The 23,737-nt window shown below is 51.0% G+C and overlaps 1 protein-coding gene across 3 annotated transcripts in view; it reads left to right on the forward strand.

The window, feature by feature from the left end:
* The window catches only part of ABR (ABR activator of RhoGEF and GTPase), a 185,427-nt gene that overhangs the window by 99,942 nt on the left and 61,748 nt on the right, over window positions 1-23,737 (forward strand). For 2 of the 3 annotated variants that reach the window (XM_063108925.1, XM_063108927.1), the window contains 2 exons: window positions 14,826-14,924; window positions 21,613-21,798. In XM_063108925.1, coding sequence (XP_062964995.1) covers window positions 14,826-14,924; window positions 21,613-21,798 — 285 coding nt within the window. Of the gene's footprint in view, window positions 1-6,358; window positions 6,708-14,825; window positions 14,925-21,612; window positions 21,799-23,737 lie in introns of those variants that run through there. The other variant, XM_063108926.1, reaches the window with a different exon arrangement.

Consider the following 23,737-nt stretch of genomic DNA (forward strand, 5'->3'; position numbering starts at 1 on the left):
TTCCACTCAGTAAGTATTTTCTGAGCACCAGCTTTTTACTTGATATTATTCTAGGTGCTGTGGAGAATTAGCACGAACACAGGGTTGCCCCCACACATACACGCGTACACAGTTCCTCTGTTTGAAGGCCATCTGTGCAACAGCCTTGAGAGATATACAGTGTTCCTAGGGGAGGGATCGTGGAGGAGGTAGCCTTGGAGAGCGGGTAGCGCTCGGCCACGGCACTGGTCAGGAACAGCATCGTCAGTAAATGGGGCTGCTTAAGTTCCAGAATGTGGGAAAGCCACTGGAGGTTTGAGAAAAGGAGAATGGTCTGATGGGGTTCTCTGGAAAAGGGAGGAGGTGAGGCTGGCAGTGGGCAAGGGACCCCCTTCTCCCTCCACACCCCACACCCACCAAAGCAGAAGAGAACAGCTGGTGCCAACTGAGGTCTTAACATGCACCAGGCACTGCCGTGGGTGTACTAGTCCTAGAGTTGGTGCTAGAATTATCCCCCTTTTACAGACGAGGAAACTGAGGCATGAGGAGTTTAAATGATTTGCCCAGGGTCACACAACTGGCAAGAGGCAGAGCTAGGATTCAAATCCAGAATGCAAGGGAGTGTTTTTGGTTTTGTTTATTTGTTTTACTGTATAAACAGTGTTGTGTACTGGCTTATACCCAACATTTGCATTATGTAATTGACCTCTATATATGATTTTCAGAGTGACATCTTCCACTATAACAGAGAAAGGGAAGGCAGAGGAGGAACGAGATTATCAGGAAGGTGATGAGTCTTGTTCATCTGAGGCTATAGTGATTCCCCCTGCCCTGGCACTGGCCCTTGGGGTCAGTTCTCGTTGGCCCAGGATCTCCTGAGCTCCAGAAGATCTGGAGGTGGGGCTTGAGCTTCTGCCAAGAAAGTTGGGAGAGGCAGGGATAGGCAGAGAGGAAGGAGAAGGTACTTCAAGCTGAGAAAACTGCAACTAGCAAAGGCCTGTAGGTGAGACTGTGCCTGGCCCTTTCAGAGGTTGTTGCCAACAGTGTGATTGGTTGAGTCATCAGCAAGGGCCCTACTGCCCTTGTTTGGGCTGGCTTGGTGGCTTCCTGCTGGGCACAGAGTGAGCAGTGTTTTAGAAAGAGTACTCTGGTGTCAGCCAGCAGTAGGGATGCATTGAAGAGTGATCTCGTCACTCTCTGCTTAAAACCCTTCAATGCCTTCCCATTGCCTATATAGTAAAATCCAAACACTTAATGTAACTGTCAAGGCCGTGTGTGAACTAACCACTTGACCCCTGCCTACTTCTGTGGCCCCATGACCAACCCCCCAACTAGAGCGTGAGCTCCATGAGGGAGAGATTTATCAGTTTTGTAGTAAAACTGTTTCTCATTGCAGTCCTCAGTGCTAGAACTGTGCCTGGCACATAGTAGGAGCTCAGAAAATATTGGTTGAATGAATGCGTGAAAGCTCACTGCCCTCCAGCCAGACTGAGCTCATTTCATTGTGCCTCACACAGTCTTTTCCATCAGTATGGCTAACCCCCTTTCATTTTTAGGTATGAGTTTTAATGTCACCTCCTCCAGAGAGCCTCCCATGACTCCCCCGTTCACTGTGTCAGATGCACCTGCTGGTGCCCTCTGGGCTCACTCTACTTTCCCAATCATAGCACTGACCGCACTTCTTTTTTTAACTTCTTTATTTTCCATGATTACATCACTAAAACTTTTAACTTTATAGAAATACATAATGTAGAAAGTGAAAGTCTTTTCAAGTTGTGTCCTACGGAGAACCTCTGCTAGGAGTTGGTTGTACATTTCTCCTTTTTTCCCATGTATAAGCTGTGTGTGTGTGTGTGTGTGTGTGTGTGTATTTTTTTTTTTTTAAATAATGGGATCATACTATTGGTACTGTTAGGCACTTTGCTTTTGTTATTTTACTTAATAAGCCTTAGACATCTTGCATACTGGTAATTAAAGATCTACCTCATTTCTCCTCATGATTGTATGTAGTATTTCACTTTATGGACTTAACAATCCTCTTCTGAAAGACATTTGGGCTGTTACCAGTCTTTCACTGGTATAAACATCACAGCAGTGAACATCTTTGTAGATGTATCTTTGCGCCCTTGTGCAAATATTTTTTCAGAGAAATTCTCTGGAGTAGAATTGCTGAGTCAGAGGATGTGAACATTCAAAATCACAACAGATTTTAAAAATTTTATTGTTTTTCACAATAGATATTTTTATGTTATCCTTTCCAGAAGCATTGTATTGAGGCATAACTGCACAGTTCTAAGATTGTGTCCCTCCCCAGTGTTGTCCTTCCTCTGGTAGTCAGTCACAATGGTCAGTCTGCCCCTGAGACCATCAGCTCCATGAAAGTAGACATAGTCCCTGTTTGAGGCTGCATTCTGAATGCTAGCACAGTGCCTGGTGCACAGTAGGCAATTAATCAATACTTGCTGATTGAGTGAGTAAGGGAATGAGGGGATAATAGAGAGTGAGTGTGAGAAAGACTATGGGGAATAAACCACTGGAGACTTTGGGATGTGGACTTGGTGGGTGTCAGAAATCTTGGTGGGTGCCCCATTGCCCATGGAGAGTTCATGTTCCCCACCGTCCACTGTGCTCTGCCTCTCCAAGTTCATGTGCCCCCTTTCTCTTCTGTCCTCTAGCCATGCTTCCGGGGGTTCCTTAAGAAACTTTTTTCTTTCATGCCTTTCTCCCTTTGCCTGGAAACCCTTCCCCATTTCCAGATGCTGCTCAGAAGCCACTCACCTGTGAAGCTTGTTCTCTCAGGCAGGCTTAGTGACTTTGTGTTGTGTTCCCACTGATAAACAAGAACACTGCCTCGTTTGTTCATATGTCCTTCACCCTGATAGAGCAAGAGCACACTAGTGGTAAGGGCCCTGTCTCATAGATAGGCCTTCTCTGGGTGTGAATGAATGAACGAATGAACAGATAGATTGACAGACAAGTTCAGGAGTCAGAGTGGAATTTTATTGTAGTTGTATAGGTGTAAGATGTTGCAAACCTTGGTTGGGGTGGTGGCTTTGGAAAAGGAAAAGAAAGAAGAACTGAAGGCCTTGGTAAATGGGATGTGGAGGCTGAGGGAAGGAAGAGTCACAAGATGGTGGCCCTGCCAACAGAAGTGGGGAAGCCAAAAGGGGAAGCTGGTTGAGAGAGGAGGAAGGGTCATTTGGTCTGGATATGTGGCATTGAAGGGCTGTGGATGGGATTTCCAAGTGAGGAGATCCAGCTGACAGAGTAGGTGTCAGAAAGAGCCCAGCAGAAAGCTGGAGCTGGAGATGGTGATGGGTTGCCTTTGGCCTAGAAATGAGAAGGGGTCAGTTCTCCAAGGGTAGAGAGCAGAGGACTAAGGCCTGGGGTCCAAGTGGGTAGTCCACAATCATAGGAGGCAGAAGAAAGAAGGGCCAGCCTAAACCCAAGGGTGCTCAGAAGTAGCACCTGCATGGTCATGGGGCTGAAGGCTTTGAGAAAGTCCCAACTGCAGAGGCCCAGGAGTGGGAGAAGGAGGCCTCTGGCTGTGGAATAAGGCAGTTTGGGGGGGCCTTTGGGGCAGGTTGCTTCTCTGGAGAGGAGGATCAGGAGCCAGGCTGTAAGCAGGCAGAGTGTAGAGTACACAGGGAGGAAGCTCAGGTCCAAGGCTGGCTCAGGGCATTTGTATGGGAAAGGGAGGGAGTACTGTGGGGACCTGTGAGTCACTTCCCCTCCAGGGGGAGGACTGAGAGCCTCTGTGTGGTGGAGTCTGTGTGTCCCATGGAGGGGGCATTCTAGTTACTCACAGGAATTTCCAGCCAACTGGGGTGGGGTGGTGTAGAGATGCTTTGGATGTTCAGGGTTTAGGGGAAGAAGTGGCTGTCGATCCCACCATGCTGGGTAGGGACATAAGGAATGGAGATGGGGATACCCTAGGACATTTCTAAGGACACTTCACATTCTCTTGGGTCAGGAAATGGCACAGGAGGGGCCCATGGAGTTTTAGGCCCTTCTCCCATACCACCAGCTTGTCTGACGTGTGGGCAGCCCATGCCATGCACTTGGAGCCTGCAAGGCGGGACACAGAAGAACCTGTGGCACAGGGCCCTGAGCTGGCACATTTGTGCCCTGGGGAATGCCAGAGCCTCTTGTTCCCAAGCCCTGGGAACAGCCTCACCCTCCCAAACCAAATGAGGAATTGTGGCTGAAAGGGCCCTTCAGATGTACCCTGGCTATATATAACCAAGCTAGGGCAGGGACAGGGAAAAACTAGGGACTTGGGGGAGAGGTGGTGGTTGGGGTGGGGTGGGGTGTGCCTCTGCTGAGTCCTGGTGGGACAGTTCCCGGACCAGGGCCTGTCAGCCTTGGGGCCCCAGAGAGCCCACCCCAAATCCCCTGGTCTGTATTTCAGCTTTGGTAATGGGATGGATCCTGTCTCTGGGGAGAGCAGGTTCTCTGCTGTTAATAGAATGGCAGGAGCCCCACCTAGAGCTCAGAGCTTCCACTGAACTTTTTAGGGGGTAGGGAGAGGAAACCACATCCATTCTCTTCCTTTTCCCCCTTAGCCGTCCACCCAGCTAGGAGGCTCAGCAAAGGGCCCTGTTCTCAGCTGAGGTGCCTGGTGGGGCAGAGAGGAAATGGCACCACATGGGCCCAGGATGGTGCAGTTGACCTCCCTTTGGAAACATCCTCAGCGCTTTGATTCTTTGCCCTGTGGCCATACGGTTGTCACCTGACAGGGAATGTGATATGTGCATGATGATGGTCATAGACATGTGAGGCATTGATAGACAGCCTCAGACACCGCATCACCTGGTTGGTGGCATCTGTTATTCAGGTTTACAAACATAAGTGGTGAGTTAGTAGTGTGTAAAGCTGAATTTGACTCCAAGATGCCAGGTCCAACGAGGCAGTGGGGCAGAGGGAACATTTAGGGCACCCCCCCCCCAACCTTCCCTCAAAGAAACAACCAGCTGCAAGAAAAAAGGGAGCCAGCCCCCGTTTGTGGGCCTAATTCAGGGCACAGATGTGGTTCATTTAGACTGCACCATGTTTTTTTTTAAAGTCAATTATTTGACATTTTAAAATCAGGAAATTTCACCTAAGACTTCAGATTTAGAGCTTCTCTTGAACAATCAGATCAGGCAGCCTTGAGCCTACATTTCCTTTGGCAGCCATCAGCCAGAGCTGGGTGGTGGTTTCTTCCTTCACCTGGTCCCCACCTGGTTCACTTCACTGACCTTTGCCCTGGATATTGTGTGGTGAAAGAGCTTTTCCCTTCCTGGTGCCGCCCCTGTACTCCTCCCTGGTGAGAGTAGGTGTATGTGCATCTCAGGGGGCAAGGCTAGGGGACACGTATGTGTGCTTCACCTTCTGGTCAATTTTCGTTTCTGTAACAGTTGAAGCAACTCAGGGAAGCGTGCTGGGAGTAGGCAGGGCTGGCCATGCTACCTGTTCTGGGTTATGTGTGCCCTTGCCTTGTAGACTGGCTCTGTTGGGCGAGGGGACACTGCTTCAAGGAGGTATTGCTCGTCTCAGCAGCACCTGTGAGTGGGAAGGTGGCACCTCCGCGTCCAGGGTGTCCGGCTGCACGTGCTCCTGTTGGGCAGGTCAGGCCTCTCTTACAAAGCCTTGTTCACCCAGCCATGGCGGGGACGGCAGCTGTGGTTTCTCACCAGGCCTGGGTCTCCCCCTCCTAAGAGGTGCTGGATCCTGAGGCCAAGGTGCGAAGGGGGCTCAGGCCTGCGAGGATCCCGCGTTGGCTCCGGGGGCTGGCTGTGCGGGGAAGCTGCTCTCCCGCTACCCCTGCTGGGCTGGGCTCTGCGAGGAGTTGTAAATAAAGCCTGTCTCCGGGCAGCAGACCTCCCCCTGCGGCCGCCCCCTCCCTCCTCCGCTGCAGAAGCCGCCGCCAGCCGCTTGCCCGGGTGACCACAGAGAGGGAACGAACGGCTCCACCTTGCAAGTCAAGACGTGCATTTCCTGTGTATTACGAGCAAACGCTAACCTCAGCGCCCAGAAAGGGCGGGCTTTGGGGGGCCGGGGACGCGGCGGTGGGGCTCCGGGACCGAGCCCGGGGAACCGAGCGGAGGACGGAGTGGCGGCCGCGGGGCCCCGCCTGCGCCCGGGCCCGCGCGCGCGCCTGGCAGGGCGGCCGAGGGCGCGGAGAGCGCTGGCTTCGGCGCCGCCGGCCGCAGGTTCGCCTCTGTGACAGCCCTGCGACTGCGGCGGCGGTGGCGGCGGGGCCCGAGCTCCCGACGACGAGCGGCGGCGAGGTGGCCGGCCGGGGCTGCCGAGGCTGCGCTTCCCCTTTCTCGGGGTGGGGACGCGCGGGAGGCGGGCCGCGGCCCGGCGCGCAGGAGGGCTGGAAGGCGGCGGCAGGAAAAGGTTCATAATGGAGCCTTTCATCGGGAGCCCGTGGCCGGGTGCCAGGCCAGACTCCGGGGAGGCCGGTGTGCTGGTGTAGGCCTGCCCTGCGCGCTCTCCCCTCCCCGCCTGCCCGCCTCCCTCCCGGGCGGCGCGGCGGCGACGGCGCTGCTGCTGCTGCTGCTGCGTGGACCCTGCTTCCTGTTTGCCCTCCGCGGGCTCCGGCTGCCATGGAAGAGGAAGAGGAGGCGATAGGCTTTTTGGACAAGGTTCTGGAGGATGAAGATGTGTTTCTCCTGGAGGAGTGTGAGCTGGGAACCCCGACCAGCCCCGGCTCAGGGTCCCCCTTCTTGGTGGCTGTGAAGGTGGGAATGTGACACACCCTGGATGCTTGTCGGGGAGGGGGCAGGGCTGGCAGCTCTCGACTGCCGAAGCTGTGTGCAGACAGAAATGGCTGATGAGTGCACAAACCTCATGGCTGAGGGGAAGCCCCTCACTCAGTCTTGAGGGGTTGGCGCATGCCTGCAAGGGGCTGCCGGGGGCAGTGCTCTCCCTGCTGTTCCGGGGGAGAGGTGCAGTGCCTGTCTCGCTTGGACCAGTTGTCTTCAGGGGGAGTGGCTGCCGGCTTTCCCCAGGCCAGCTGTGCTGGTGGCTTTCTCTGGCAGTGACATGAGTCACCTGGTGGGCATGTCAGTGATGTGAGCCTGCAGTGACCAGAAGAACTGGCCGACTTAAAACCAGTGGGCAATAATTGATTGTTTCCATGGCAACCATAGGATAAGGGCACTCATGAAGTGCAGGCCTAGGGAGCCACCCTCTTCCTAGCAAGGAGACGAGGGACTTGGTGCATCTGGGCTGGGGAAAGAGAATTTGAAAAAGTCAAGAGCCAGAGGTCACTGAGCTTCCTTAAAGGAAAAGAATCGGGTCGGCTGAAGAGCGGGAGTTAATAGCTGGCTTTGAGGCATGAGCCAGGTGGGTAGGTGCTTTTCGCACCGTGGGCACAGGTAGGAAGCATCTGTTGGACCCGTGCCCACCCACTCTGGGGCTGCAGACATTCTCTACAGCAATGCTCCTGTCCTGTGGGAGAGGTTGCTTCCAGGGGGAGGAGGAGGGGTATGTATGCATCAACCCCCTTGCCTTCTCTCTCCCCTCCCCAAGGTTGGGGCTCCCCTTGGAACTGAACCAGCTCTGACTGAGTCTGGCAGAGCACACCTCACTGTTCTTCCTTTTTCTCACCTGGACCCCCTCTAAGAGCTCTAACCTCAGCCTTTTGCTCAGCTGCTTTCTGTTCTGTGGCTAAAAGGGAGGGCCTCTGAAGACTGCAGAGCCAGGCTGCCTAACAGCAAGTGCCCATCTGTGAGCCCTAGAGGGTATTGTGCACAGAGCAGTGCTGGGGACAGGAGGCTGTCTCTGAGCCTCTCTCTTCCTCAGGTAAGATGCGGATCACAGCCCTGACCTGCCCACACTACAGTGTGGCTCCAGAGGAACTAATGGAGGTCCAAATAGACTGAAGACCCATAGTAAATGGCTGATGTGCCAAGTCTGGGTGGAGCAGTGGCTGCAGGCCTGGGTGGGAGACGAAGAGGAGCTGTAATGGGAGGCTGGCAGTGGCTAGCACTCCACCCCTTGTCCTCTGATCTGTGCTGTTTTGGAGTGCTGGAGGTAAGTCACATTTCTCACTGGGTTCATGAAGCCCTCTGCACTTAGGGTCTGACCAGCCTCCCCACCAGGAAAATGATGGGAAAGAGTCTGTTTAGGAACAGGAGCTCCAGCTGGGAGCTTAGCAATGTATGGGTTGGGAGGTCTGTGAAGCTCATAATGAGCCTCCTCTTAGAAGCCCTTCCCAGCACGGATGTGGTCCTACTCATGCTGCCTCATGGACCCACCCTTTCTCTGGTCTCTGGCTTATACCTCAGTCTTAGCCCATATTTCATTCTGCTTGGAACCCTACACGTCTGCCTCCTCCATTATGTCCTGTTCTCCTCGGGGGCAAAGGCCATGTTGCATTCATTGCTGAACATTGCACGGTGCTTGGTGTGTGGCTGGTGCCAGTGAGACTTAGCAGAATGACTGAGGTTCATTGGGGCCCACAAAGGGTGAACCAAGTCCCTGGCCTTGCTTCATCTCAGAGGTGTTCTAAGGAGGTGGCCCATGGATGCCTAGGGGCCCAGGCACACATCATTCCTAAAATACCTAAAAACGCCACTCCTCCTGGGTGCACATGAGGGTCTGGATGGAGTCTTCCCTCCACTTTGCTGCCAAGGTGTTCTGGACTTGTCTCCAGCATGGGGAGAAGAGGACCTTTCCTGAGTGTTGGGGAATTCCAGGCTCCCTATCTCCTCCTGCACACCTCTAGAATACCCTCTTTCTCTACCAAGGATTGGAGACTTGGCCTTAGAGGGAGAAAACAAGCAATGTCCCTGCATAGAGGTGGGAAGAAAGCTTTTTAAAAAAAAAAAAAAAAAAAGATGACTGGTAAGGGGATCTTAACCCTTGACTTGGTGTTGTCAGCACCACGCTCTCCCAAGTGAGCTAACTGGCCATTTCCTATATAGGGATCCCACTCTCCTAAGTAAACCACGGGCTGGCCCCAGAAGAAAGCTTTTTGATTGATTCAACAAACTGTCAGGTTGTATTTTATTCAGAACTCTCTGCTTGGCTCTGTGGAAGAGATGAAATCAACAAGGCATGGTCTTTTCTCACAGGAGTTCAGAGCAAGGGCAAAATGCACAGGTAATAAGAATATAGTGAGAAAGTAGCCAGGGCCATGAGAAGAGTTCCCATAAGAGGGTCCCACATTCAGAGGAGACCACTTCTAGTTAAGTCAGGGATAGACTGGGAGTGTGTGCATGTGCATGTGCATATGTGTTCATGTATGTGTGCACCTGTGTATGGCCAAGGGGCATCTCTGGACAGCGTACTCCTGTCCTGGACTGCGGACGGTCTTGGCACGCTCCTCTGTGGCAGCTGGTAGGAATCCAAGGCAATTCTCTCTTTGCTATTACTTTACTTCAGGACTACTTTACCTTAAACAGGAGTTGTGTTCCTGAGCATATGCCCAAATGCCAGTCTTATAAATCAATCCTGTTTTCAGTGTAATTTCTGAGATGCTTTATCTTCCTGGGGAATAGATGTGAAGTTGGCTGTGATTTTCTCCAGAGCTGTAGCTGGAGTTTGCTGCAACCCAGACTTCCCTTTGAGGAGGTAATGATCTGTAAGCTGCAAATGCTGATAGCAATATCTCCTCCCATCTGTAAAGTGGTGTATACTTTCCAAAAATCTTTCATACAATTCTATTTAAAGGTACGGAGGGCTGATAGGGGACTTTTAGAAGCTGCTATTTAAAGGAACTCATTTGTCAGGAATAAAAACCCTTTTGTAATAGAGATTAACCCTTCAGGTGTTATTCTGTGCCAATTTTTAATGGATTGTCTGAAATGCCTGTATTTCTGTTTCACCTGCCTAAGTGATGATGGCCATGCCTGTATCCCCATTTGGGTGTTTCCCCAAGTATGGGCCACATATGTGGTGATTTGAGAGGTGACTTTAGGTGGCACCTGGAGATGTATTTTGGACCTTAATAGTTAAGTATGTGTATGTGTGTATTTTTTCTTTTTCTTTTATTTTTTTGCAGCTGGTCAGTATGGGGATCTGCACCCTTGACCTTGGTGTTACAAGGCTGTGCTCTAACCAACTGTGCTAACCGGCCAGCCCAAGTATATATTTTAATGTATATTAGAAAAAATATGACTTGCACATCTTTCCTATGATTTCAAAAATAATAATAAAATAATAGTGCAGGTGCTATGTGAGTATGGCAAAACTGTAAAGGTGGGATGTGGACAACTGAAGTTTGGAAACACTGCCTGGACCTCATGGGGCCTGCCTAAAGCTTTTAACAACAGCAGGGAGCCCAGAATACAGGGATCTACCCTTTAGGAGAGAGGGGCAGCTGGAATTTGGTATTTGTCCCCCATCAGTTGCCCCTGTCCTCTCTGCTCTAAATTCTGCTGAAGAGTTTAAAGGAAAGAGACTGGGGAGAGGAGAGAATCTCTGGGTGCCCCTGGATTGTCTCAGCTGGGAGGAGGGCCAGCTGTCTTGAGGCTGATGCTAGGCATGGGTGGAAGCCCCTAGGCATGGGCACAACCCCCAAGCAGATTCTGCTGGGTGTTCCTTGCAAACTGGTTTGGCCCATTGGCTGAATTCTGCTGTCTGTAGAGTCTCAGACCCTTGCTGCTTGGCCTCTTGCTTTGAATTGTGGCCAGCAAGCCAACCCTTCCTATTTAGTCCTCACTGTGCTCTTGGAGAAAATCAAGGCTCCAGGAGAGATTGTCTCTTGGCTTGGCCTAGAACCAAACCTTTGGAAGCTTTATTTAACCTCTAAACTCTGTGGAAGACCAGCCCAGAGCTGGCCAAGCCTTATCTGTAGATACTGTCCTTACCAGAATGACCTGACACTTTTGATTTGGGGACCACAAGCTGACAAAACTTTCAGCCTAGCAGATTGTGTGAAGTGCTGGGGATGAATGAGTCCCCTGGGGCTGAGTTTCATAAGCACTGCTTGGGAGGAAGTGGGGACAGTGCCACTCAGAAGGCAGCTCCCCTATGCTGGGGGGCTGGGAGGCAGCATGGCCTGACTCTTTAGAGGGGATTCCGGAGAACTCCTTGAGAGCAGAGATTGTCTCCTCCACCTTTGTATTCCCAGTGCCTGGCACATGGTGGGGAAGGAAGGAATGACTATTGAGCCCTGGTGTTTTATGAGACAAGAATAGCCCCACAAGGAGTGAAGAAACGATTGCAAATTTCCAGACAATTCTAAGCCAAGAACATGGGGGTGTCTGAGGAAAGCAAAGAAAAGAAGGAAGATGGAAGAAGTAACTGAGCAGCAGGCCTCCTATTAGTAAAATATGCAGAATTTAATTTCATATCATTTATTAAACTCTCTAACACCTCTATACCTATCCCAGCCAAAACTTCAGAGTGAATGTAGTCCAGAGTGGGGACTCTTGGGGGTGACTATTGCCTTTTGGGGGTGGTTTTTCCAGAGCTATCTTCACCTCAAAACCAGGGAATTGGATTATGAGGTGGGAGTCTTGAAGGGAGGGTCTTGCTAAATGGGCTGTCACAGGGGCTGAGGGGTCTTTCTCATGCCAGGGTGGGTACAGGCGTGTTTGGGGCTGGGGCTGCAAGTCACCAGTTCTTCACCCTGTCCTAGTCCAACCATCTCTCAGTTAAGCTCACAGTGTGCGTCTCAAGTACTTTCCTTTAGAAGGTGTTCGCCACACCCTCGGGCAAATCCTTGGTTGGCAGGAAACAGGAGGGGAGTGGGGTGCAGTGCTAGTCGCCAATGTGGAGGGTGAGTCCCCATTTGTCAGGCTTGGGAAGCAGCAGGGAGGCTGCCTAGGGTCTGACCTTGAGTGGCTGGGACTAGGGCCCCTGCTATAAGCTCTGATCTCGTTCCCTGAGGGTGTTCTGGGTGCTGTGCTGTCTGCCTGCCATTGGGTACAGCTCCAGGAAGCTAGCAGTTTCCACTGTCTGCTCCTCAGGGGGGTGTGATAATACCTACCAGATTGTGAGATTCTAGTGAGATGATCCATCAAAAGTGCTTAGCACAGTTCCTGGCACTTGTGAAGCTATCTATAAATAACTACTATCCTTCCCTAAAGCTGGAGTCCATATTGGTTTCCTAATGATGCTGAAACAAATTGTCACAAACTTTATGGCTTAAAACAACACAAATTTATTCTCTTATACAGGAGTCTTAAAAGGGTCAATTGGGCTGCATGGCTTCTGAAAGCTCTAAGGGAATGAATCCATTTCTTTGCCTTTTCTAGCTTCTAGAAGCCACCTGCATTCCTGGCTGCTGGCCCCATCCTCTGTCTTCAAAGCTAATAGTGTAGCACCTTCCAATCAATTTCTCTCTCTCTTTGTCATTCCTCTTCTGTTGTCAGAGTGCCTTTTCTCTGACTCTGACCCTCCTGCCTCCCTCTTTTTTTTTTTTTTTTTTTGGCAGCTGGCTGGTACAAGGATCAAACTCTGGACCATGATGTTATCTGCACCATGCTCTAACCAACTGAGCTAACTGGCCAGCCCTCCCTCTTATAGGGACCCCTGTGATTATATAGGGCCCACTTGGATAATCCAGGATAATCTTCCCATTGCAAATTTAATCATCTCTGCAAAGTGCTTTTTGTCATATAAGGTAACACATTCACAGGTTTCAGGGATTAGGATGTGGATATCTTTGGCAGCGCCGGGTGGGGGAGGGGGTGGGGGGGTGGGCGATGTTCTGTCTACCACAGGGTCAGATAACGTTTCATAGACTTCAGGTGTAGCAGCCTCCAGCACAGATCTGCCAGTCCAGTTGCTGATGGGAGACAGGATTAAGCTCCTCACCTGGAGAAGGGGTGGGAAGAAGGTGCATATGGGAAACTTTGTGAGGACACACTAGGGTGGGTTATCTACACTGGGAAAGCAACTCTTCTGGTGCTTATGAGATTTCTGATGGCTTCATATACTCTCCCAGCCTCTGTTAAGGGTGTGCATTCAAAGTGCAGAAAGGGATCTGTTTGAGATTCTAGATGAGCATCCAATGTTTGAAAAAGGAATATGAGAGTGAGGAAATCATCAGAGCAGTGGAAGAGCACAGAACTTGATGTTAGAGGACCCGGGGTAGAATCCCAGCTCTGCCAATTCCTGGCCATGTGATTTGGGCTGTTATCTTCCCTCTTTTTAGGTCTTGCTTTTTCCGTTTCTATAATGGGGAAATAATAGTACCCACCTCAATGTAGTATTTGTGGGCTAAATGAAAAGGACTTATAAGCCTTAATGAAGGCCCATGCTAGGTGCATCACGTGGTGCTGGGCCTCAGGGAAGAGGAGTGTGGGGCAGGTGTTACAGAGGCCTCACCCCGAGGCGGGTAACAAGGTAGGGCACAGGTCAGGTTGCCTCTGCAGGCCGGGATGGTTCAGGGAGACTTGAGGAGCTGTGCCTTTACAGAGGGGTGGGATTTAGACAAGAGAAGAGCCAGGCTGGGAGAGGGCATCTTAGGCAGCAGGAAGAGCAAGAACCAAACTTGAGAGGCTGAACACTCCTGGCATGTTGGGAAGACAAAAATCTCAGGCTACGGGGGAGATTGTAAGGGTAGGGAGAGGCTCTAGGGGCCACTGCAGGTGTTTGAGTAAAAGATGTATTGGACCCCATGGCAGAGTTTATGGTCATATAATTTCTCCCTGGTTTGTTTAAATGTCTTTCTCTCCCACTAGATTATAAGCCACATGAGAAAAGGGACTATTATCTGCTTGTTTTCACAGCACCTAGTAAATATTTGTTGAGTGAATAGATAAATGAACAAATAACCTAATTGGATCCCCCAAATAATCCCATTTTGCAGCATTAAGTCCTGGACTAGCATTAAGTAAGGTGGCTTTCTGAGAAGACTGAGGTGGCTCTGGTGTGTGGACAGGAGGGAGGAGAGAGGGAGAGAGAGTTAGGGGTCAGTTAGGAGAATCCAGTGTCGGAGTGGGACACTGGGCCTCAGCCACAGCAGAGGGGAGGAGTGCGGTGGAATGAGAGATTAGCAAGGACACTTCCAAGGGCTTGGGGGCTAAGTGTGGCAGAGGGGAGGGAGAAGGGAAAAGGGGCCGGGAAGGACTCTTGGATCCTGGATGACAAGGATTATATGTTTTTTCACCAAGGAAAATTTTTTGGCTTCTTTCTTTGTGCCAGGTGCTGTGTTAATTGATGGGCATTCAAGGCTAAATAGGGCACGAGGAGGAGGAGGCTAGTTTGGGTCTGTGCCTTACACAATGAGACTATCAGGAAATGCTGGGATGGGGGGGCAGGACTGGGGTAAGGTTGAGGGGCCACAGCCAGAAGCTTCTGTTGGATTGAGCCCCCTGGGGATAGGAAGACAGCATCGGAAGTATAGTTGGAAGACCACAAGGCTGGGCTCCCACACCCATTTTCATCCCATTCTCTCGACCCCTATTTCTGTCAGTTTATACATCACTTCCTCTGGGAGCCCCCTCTGTCTCCCTGACTTAGATTCCGGCCCCTGCTGTGCCCTCCCCTGTGACCACGCCCTGCCTCAGTCATGACTCTGATTTTCCATCTTAAATCCCTCTCCTTCATTAAACTGCTCACTAGTCATGAGGGCAAGTCCTTTGTCATCTTGCACATGATTATAAGGTTGGCTCCTTGGATAGATGGATGAATGATTAGATGGATAGATGAATATCAAATAAGGAAATGTGGAAAAAAGTTGGGAGAGAAACAAAGCAAGATGTTAGCAGTAAGAATATGAGTGGTTGTTTTTCCTTTTATATTTCTATCTATTCCAGATTTTCTATAAAGTATCTTGCTTTTATCCCCTATGAACATGTTAGTTAAAAGAAGAGAGAAAAGGCAAGGAAAAGGAAACAGGCCCCTCGGATTTTGGCTCTTTTCTCATGAGCTGCTGCTGTTTGTTTGCTTGTGTGCAGGTGGAAGCAGGGAAAGGCCTGGAGATGAGGAAGTTGGTTCTGTCGGGGTTCCTGGCCAGTGAAGAGATCTACATTAACCAGCTGGAAGCCCTGTTGCTGGTGAGTAGAAGCTCTGGGGCCTTCTGGTCCCCTAGTTAGACAATGTCATGCTCTAAAACTGCCTTTGGAGTTGGAGAGGAGGGGGACCTGCACCAGTCCTTCCCTGTGGACAGTCTGTGGGGCTGCTGTGCTTACGGCTGGTGTGGGGCAGCTGGGGTCATTGCCAGGAAAAATCTTGCTTCTCAGCTGTGACTCTCCATTACCCCGCTCTGGGAAAGGCAGGAGACAAAGCACACCAAAGCTAGGGAAGGCAGACACTCCCATCGCCCCGGACCTGGCACAGGCATTACTAACTGATACAGTCCTCTGTCCAGGTAGGGGCCTAGCACTTCCTCCTTACTGTGCTCTGGGCAGTCTCTACTAGTCAATCAAGTTGAACCCTCTTCATCATTCCTGGTCCAAGACCTTTCTCCTCTCTGACAAAGTGAACTGTTAGTACCATCTTGAAGCCCTGGGTCAGGAAACATGAGGTGGGAGGCTGTCTGTGCTGTTTTGAGAAGCACCATAGCTCTAAGGCATTAAACCAACCTCAGTCCTCAGTAAAGATGCCTCGATTTCCTTTCCAAGGTGGAAGCCTTGTTGTAAGAATCAGATTGGGAATCTAAAGATAGAAGTGCTGTGCAGATGTAAGATGTTTTAATGAAAGTGCTTATTAGGTGCATCTGGATATTAGGCAGAGTGATTGTGGCATATAAAGTTCTCTCCTCTATGTGTTTTGCAGGCTGAGACTAAGATAATACCAGAAAAAGGGGGAATAAGAAATATAAGAAGTGTAAGGGGCCAGCCTGTGGCTCACTTGGGAGAGTGTGGTGTTCATAACACCAAGGCTGTGGGTTCAGATCCCTATATAGGGATGGCTGGTTAGCTCACTGGGTGAGCGTGGTGCTGACAACAACAAGTCAAGGGTTAAGATCCCCTTACTGGTCATCTTTAAAAAAATAGAAAAGGAAAGAAATATAAGTGTAGATCAGTAGAAGCTCATTCTTACAAGAATTGTAAGACACACAGCTATGTACTTGCCGTGACATGAGATGTTGTCACTCAGTGTCCCAGGAGACCTGGCATTTCACGTTGGGCTGAGTTTGGTTGTGTTAGGTCTCACAGGAGTTCATTGGTATGCACAGTTATGTTTTCTAAGTGATGGACAGTACGGCAGGTAGATGAGGATTCTGGTCTGGGACCAGAACTAGAGTAAGACTAGATTCTACTATTAATATTAGGCTTCTCACACTGTTTTTCAAAGTGCATCGTGGCCCATTAGTGGGTTATGAGATCAGTGTAGTGGGTTGAACTAGCATTTTAAAACAAATGAAAAAGAAAATAGCATTCATCACACATAGAAAGGGCAAGTACTGTTTCATGAAATGTTGGTCTGTCGTCTGTAGATGTATGTTTGTGCGTATGAGTATGGATGTGTGTACTGGGCCACATTATTTCTTACATGTATTATGAGTTTGAAAACCACTGGCTTTGGGCAACCTGTGCATGCACTCCTTGAGCCTCAGTTTTCTCGCCTGAAGATGACAATACCATTACCTTCTCTCTCTCTTCATGGGGTTGAGAAGACCAGGTGACCCTTTTGGGGACTTAGCACAATGCTGGATACTTAAGACATTCAAATATTAGCTGAAGGAAGGAGGACAGGCAGACTACTATTCATCCATGTATGAAATACACCTTATAAACTGAATTGCTATACCAAAAAGGAGGCATAGCTGTCATTACTACCAGGATGCACATTTGAAAGGAGTTCAGACAAAGGAACTAGACTGCCTGACTGTGAATCCCCACTGACCACTTATTAGCTCTAGGCCTTCAGCAGATAAATCAGCCTTTGTGCCTCGTTTTCCATCTGCAAACTGGGTGTACTCTCTTCCTGGGGTTGTTGTGAGTATTAAATGAATTTGTATATACAGCTGTTAGAACAGAGCGTAAGTGTTAGCTAATACTGTTATTTTCTCTAGTGCTGGGAGAGAAGACAGGTTAGGGCTTATTTATTTCTGGCAACACACCCTTTCCCTGAAGGTGGGGGAGGCGCCTGTCCTCATCAGGACATGCCACTCTTAGTTTCCAACCTGCAGTCACTGGGCCTCCTGATGTGGGCAAAGATAACAGATTTAGGAGCCAAGACAGTCCCTCCCTGCCTTGCCTTTCTAACAGCTCATGCCCCAAAGGTAAAAACTGTGAGGCTAGAGCCCCCCATCCTGAGGTGCAGCAGGACAGGTCCCTTCTCTCCCCACAACTTGTTCATCCAGGGCCCTGCCTGGTTCTTTCTTGAGCAGAGGCCGGAGAGAGGGAGTGGGGGAGGCACTAGTTGGGGGGCCAGGTCTGTGGCTGGAGGGCTCAGGAAGAGTGGGCAGGACCTCCCCAGCCAAGCCGCAGATGATGAAGCTCAGAGAGAGATAAGGAATCAAGCCCTCCCTCCTCTGCTCCAAGAGCTGGAAGCCCTCCCTTCTCAGCTACCAGGGAGCTAAACCCTCTGCTCTTCAGGGTGGTCTTACAAAGCGGCTGGCTCAAAGGAGAAGAAAATCTGTCCCTTCCCTGCTCGCTCTCCTCCCACCCCATTCCTACCCCTCTGCTCCTAATGTGCTTGTCTATTTTCAACTTAACACTTCCTGATATGCACAGGGCTGGGTGTGTGTACCTAAGACTGTGTACACACAGGCAGACAGGGACTCCACATGGGAGCCTCTGTTCCTGCCTCCTGGGTTGCTGGCTGGGGTGAAGTTTGGTAATCTCCTATAATCCTCCTGATTCCTGGTGGGCTCAGACTACAAGTAAGGTCTGGGAGCCTGGGCCGAGGTGGGGGTGAAGGAAGACAAAACCAAATGCACTGTAGTCTGTGGCCATACCACCCTGCATGCGTGTGACCTTGTCAAATGTGTTGTAATGCCACATCTCCCGAGCTCTGGGTAATGAGCTCAGGTACTGCATCTTGCCTGTGCAGGGACCACAGGGTGCAGGGCCGTTGCCCACAGCCCCTCCCACCACAGCCACACCTGGCCTCCTCTCTTAGGCTCTTATTCTGGCGGTTTGCTGTGGAGTTCATAGTCCTGCTGCGGGTCAGCTTCCTTATCTGTAAAACAGGTTAATGAGGAGTAACTGAGGTGATAGGTTAGCAAATGTGCCTGGCAGCTGCCAGGCCTTCTTGGGGAGGAGGTGGAGGAAGTGGGCAGATTTCTTTCCCCTGTTTCGAAAGGCCACTTGCTGGGGGACAAATGGCTGTGTAAAGTCCCACTGGCAAGTCAGGTCAGAACTGGCCCAGCCCCGTCATCGTTGAGAAGCACATGGGCTGGGAAATCGAGAGCCAGGGTTGACTCTGAGTTTGCACAGGGATCCTCTCTAAGAATCCGTTTCTTCCCTGATGAAACACAGCCAGGGGCTATCCTGACCCCCTGCAGTGGGTTCTGGGAGGAGGAGGAGGTTGGGGTGCAACAGCACTTTGGCAGAATAACAGTGCTGGGTCAGAGCTCGGTATGGGTTGTCTTGCCTTCCAGCACTCCATCCTGCCCTGGAGGCCAGAATGTGGGGCTTCACCAGATAGAAATAACTGTCCCCGCCAGGTGAAACCAGGGGTAAGAGCAAAGGTTCCCCATCTTGTCGTGAGAACCATGTGATGGGCGAGTGCATACCTGCCATGTGACTGTCCATGGGTGAGACTGTCCATGGGTGAGCATCCGTTTCTTCCCCTTTTGCAGACAGTGGGGGATTTAGGAGGAAGCAGAACCATTGTGTCTTGTTTTTGCGTGGGCAGCAGATGAGGGCTCCCCCTGTGGCTTCTGAGAAGTCCTGTCCCTTCTGCCTTCCTGGGACTGTTCCCTCCCTGTTTCCTTTATTCCCTCTTCTGTGGGGATTGCACCAAGGCAGGCATGAGGATTAGTGGTTCTGGGACACTATGCTGACTTGTACCCTTCCATTAGGCTGTGCATAGAAGTGAAGACATCGATCCTGAAGGTGGGCTTTGTATTCTTCTCAAAGTGTTGGAAGTCCCTGAAGCTCCCAACCTGCCCACCCGGGCTTGGGAAGACAGTATTCCCTTTCTCCTGGCTCCTGGTTCTTTCTGTTTTCCTGCCTGACGTGCTTTCCCACCCACCACCCTCACCTGCTCAAATCTTCCCAACTTCCGTGGAGGCCTCATTTCTGTCCACCTCGTCTGTGAAGCCCTCAGAGCGGCTCTAGCACAACCATGGAACTACTTGGTTGAGATTTACAGTTTAAGTTGCATAATATCCTATCCTGTCTTGCATTGTGCACTAAGTTGTTTCATTTGCATTGGCCCATTTTACACAAAGAGATTATAAAATTCTCAAGATCATAAGAGTAATCTCCTGAAAAGAAAATTGGACCCCATCACTCCCCTGCCTAAACCCCTCCAGGGAAAGCCAAGTCATTGCAGGGGCTTAAAAGCCACACTCCTTCCCCCGTGTGACCAGCCCTGCCCACACCTCCATCCCTGCCTCAGGCCTCTCTCCTCCCCCTTGCCCACTGCACATAGGCGCACTGGCTGGCTTTCCCCCTCCTCTTCCTCACCAAGTCTGTTCCTGCCTCAGACCAGACTTTGAGGACGTCTGCCTGGAGTACTGTCCCCCCCGGCCCCTGTGCTTTCCATTTCAGGGTAAATGTCCCCTTCTTGGAGAAGCCCCTCCACCACCCTGTCTAAGGAGGTCCCCCTCTTATTTCCTTTATTGTACTTACTGCTGTGTGTAATTACATGTTTGATTGTTTACTTGTGTTGTGTCTGTGTCCCCTAGTAGATGGGAAGCTCCATGGGGGCAGGGATTGTGTATACCCCGGTTCTGGCCTCACATTAGGTGCTTGGTACATTATTGGTAGGGTGAATACTAATAATAGTATCAACTAACATTTGTTGACTGCCCTCCCTCTATGTGCCAGGCACATACTAGATATTCTTTGAAAATTATGGCTTTTGAGCTTTCCATCAGTACTCTTGAGAAGACAGTATTGTCCCAGTTTTACAAATGAGGCAGACTCCTGAGGCCCAGAGATGCTAAGTGACGGGCCCACAGCTATTACATGGCAGAGCTGGGACTCAGACCCATGCTGCCTGGCCTGCACCAGGTTGAACCCCATCCTACTTCCCTAGCAAGGACTGGATGCTGAGGGTCAGTTGGTTCTAGCACTGAGAGGGTAGGAGGGAGGGGCTCTGCTTTTTCCTGCCTTTATTATCATACCTGGACTTTGTAGAGCTCGGAAGACGAGGGAGCCAGAAGTCGGAGCATTGTCTGGGTATTTGAGTAGACAAGACTTCCTCTTGTTTGTGGGCAAACTTGGGCTCTGCCGCCATCACCATGAGGCAGATGGGAGGGTGCAGGGAAGCTAGGCTGGGAGTTTGGCTGCTGTGGTTGGCTCGAGCTGGTGGTCGTCACTCAGAGGGAGCCAGCAACAGCTTCGGTCTCCTTTAGTGTAGGTGTTCCCTCTAGTCCAGCGTTTTCAGCAGCTGAGTCACCTGCTCTCTGCTAGAATGCTGCTCTTGTCAGAAAGCTCATTACCTAGTTCTGTGAGACAGTGGGGGACAATTCTAGTGAGCCCAAACCTGACCCTATAACGATTCCCCATTGCTCCTGGGTCTGCAGAGTAACCCAGACCAAGCCTAAGGCCTCTTTCCACACAGCCTTTGAATAGATAAAGAATATCAACCATATCTGACTCAGGCTTCTCTCTCCCAGGTAAACGTGCCCTCCCCTCTCGTGCCTTCTTATGCCTTCTTCTGGCAGGTTTCCAGACCCTGTCTCCTGCAGGGCCTTTGTAGCACAATCTGGGCATCTTTGGGGTTTTTTGATTATAAAAATTAATATGTACTCATTGTAGGTGATTTAGAGAATATAGAGAATCACACTGAAGAAAATGTACCCAAGCATCTTTATCCCACAGTCCTACTGCTGGGCATTAAGGTGATGGCTTCAGCTCCCAGCCAGTGCTGAGGGATGGTCCTGAGTGCCTTTTACCCTCTCCACTTGCAGGCCCTGGAGTTTTATTTTTATGTTAACCCTGGCATTGAGAAAGTCCGCAACTACAAGCATGCTCAGTGGGAAGGATCACCATGGTCACTTAGCAGTCAGTTGCAGGTGTGGGAAGTGCGAGGGTGATATGTGTGCCACCTGTCCCTCCTCCCGTAGAATAAGTGATGGGAAATTGAAGTGTCAGTGATATTTCAGAGTCTCCTCAAGACTCTATCCTCTGAGTCCTAGAACCATGTTCTGTTTCTTAAAAGGAAACGGCTTAAAGGGTTGAGTTCCCAGTCAACCCTCCCTTCCACTGAAGTGCAGTAAGGAAGCATATGACTCAGGAAATGAGGCCATTGTGGAAGAAAGACGTGGATCCTCTTGAATCAAGTGAACCTGGTATGGGCCAGATGCTGTCAAGCTTAGATGAGTGTCAGGGGGAGTGTGCTCTGGCCCCACCCCTTGGGCCTGGCAGGGCTGCAGGGCTGGCTTCCGGCTGTCAGGTTCCCTCTCCTTGCGCTTGCGTGTGGCTTGTCGGGGCCTGTGACAGCAGCTCCTTGATACAAACCATGCTTCAGGTGCTTCAGGTGCCCTGCCTTTGGCGTTCCTGTCTAGGCAGGACTCAGGAAGCAGGAATGGCTAATCAGTGCCTTGATCTGCCCTGGGCCTGCTGACAATCTGGTTTACTTACCCCCACCTCCACTTTCTTTCTTTCCCTCTCCCAGCCCATGAAACCCCTCAAGGCCACAGCCACCACCTCCCAGCCCGTGCTCACCATCCAGCAGATTGAGACCATCTTCTACAAGATCCAGGACATCTACGAGATCCACAAGGAGTTCTACGACAACCTCTGCCCTAAAGTGCAGCAGTGGGACAGCCAGGTCACAATGGGCCACCTCTTCCAGAAGCTGGTGAGTTTCCCAAGGAAGTAGGGTCCTCATGCAGAACTTCAGTAAAGCTGCTGGTGTTGGAAGAGGGATTTGGGAGAGGACTGGTCAGCTGCAGCCCTCTTGGCCATCCTTCAAGGCCTGGGTCACATGTGAGTCCCAGGAGAAAGCCTGGGCCCGTGCTTTATGGGGCACTTGCACCTGGTCCCTTGACACCAGGCGCTCCCTCTGGGAGAGCACTCTTTTTCTCTCTCCCATGAGGACTCTATGGAGCCAGCACTGGAATGAAGGCTCTTCTGCTGGGCTTCAGGTCCCCTGTCCATCAGCAGACAGAGGGGCATGTGCAGGGTTGGGGGGGCAAGAACTGCTCACCTGAGACCTCAGGGATTTACTACATCTCAGCGCTGCCTCTGTAAAATGAAGCAGTTGGATGGGAGACTGCATCAGCTAATGATTCTCCCCTGAGGTCCTGAGAGCAGAAAGCGCCAAGAGCCTAGCCCAGCCACCATTGCAGGGAAGACATAGGATTAACGTGCAGACTCGCGTCTGAACCTCCATGGCACCGTTTCCCATAGCTCTGCGTCTGTCTTTGGCTGTGTCCCGTGGAGGGCCCCCGAGTCAGACCCACAGAGCCCTTCACCCAGCCCTCCCTGGGCTCTGCCATAACTTTGGACAGCCCAACAGTCAAGAAGGAGACTGAGAGTCAGTGGTGGTGTTCTCCAGGTGGGAATGGTTGGGGAGCAGGGAACAACGCTCCTCCTTTTCCTCCCCTACCCTGAGACTAGTTGAGGTACAGGGCTCTGCTTTTTGTACACTGGAGAAAAGTCCTGCTTGGCCACACCTGGGGCCTGGAGCTCACCATGTTCAAAACCATACTCTGTCTCTGAAGGTGTCTGCTCTTCTCCCTGGCTCAATCTCAGTGGGTGCCTTGGACTGGTCCTCGGTGCCTACCCTTCCCCACTCCCCCGTCCCCCTCTCCCTCACCCCCAGGTTCCACCTGTGGAATCCACTTCTTTGATGTTGCTCACAGCCACCTACTTCTCTCCACCCCTCTGGTGCCCTTCCTCTCGGTCCCCGTTGACCCTCACCTGGACCACTGCCGCAGCCTCAGGAGTGACTCCTTCCTCCAGGCCTGCCCCCTCCGCCTCCCCCCTCTACCCAGCAGCAGGAGAGTCATCTAAACCCTCAGTCTGACCTTGCTTCTCCCCTGCTTCAGTCCTTCAGTGGCTCCCCCTTGCCCATCAGGTAAAGGCCAGGATCCTTTACCTGAAGAGCAAAGCTTATGAGAACCTTTGCATGCTGGCCTGCCGCCACCCTCTGTGCCTGACACTGGACTTCCTGCTCTCAGTTCACACTGCAAGCGCTTTCTGACCTCTCTCTAGTTGCGGCTCCATCTGCCCGAAGGGTCCTTCCCTAGCTGCTCGAATGTGGTCCCTTGTGCTTATTCCCTCATGAGCACTTGCAACTTCCTGTTTCCCCAAACCATCAGCTCCAGAGGACAGACTGTATTTCCTTCTCATTAGACCTCCAGAACCTGCCCAGTGGTTGATACATAAATGAATGGATGCACCATGACCTTGACCACTGGGTCTAGGGAGAACTTGGAAGGACATTGAGGGAGACATCACAGGGCCTGAGGTCTGTGTCCTGAGATCCCTCTTGGGACCAGCAGTATTGTATATTGTGGGAACAAGCACAGCTTCTAGAGCCAGGTAACAGCTGGGTTTGAATCCCAGCTCTGCCACAGATTAAACCTGTGACTGGGTAACTTACTCAGTCTCTCTCTGACTCAGTTTCCCCAACTGTAAAAAGAGGATGATGATAATATTTACTTCATTGGATTTAAGAGGAGTAAATGAGTTAATACCTGAATGTGCTTGGAGCAGGGCCTGGAACATCAGAAATTAATAAATAATAATTAGCCATTATCATTACTGTTATTAGGAAGAGGCACCCAGAAGGC

The sequence above is a fragment of the Cynocephalus volans genome, chromosome 10 (genome assembly GCF_027409185.1).
Source record: "Cynocephalus volans isolate mCynVol1 chromosome 10, mCynVol1.pri, whole genome shotgun sequence".
Lineage (NCBI taxonomy): Eukaryota > Metazoa > Chordata > Mammalia > Dermoptera > Cynocephalidae > Cynocephalus > Cynocephalus volans.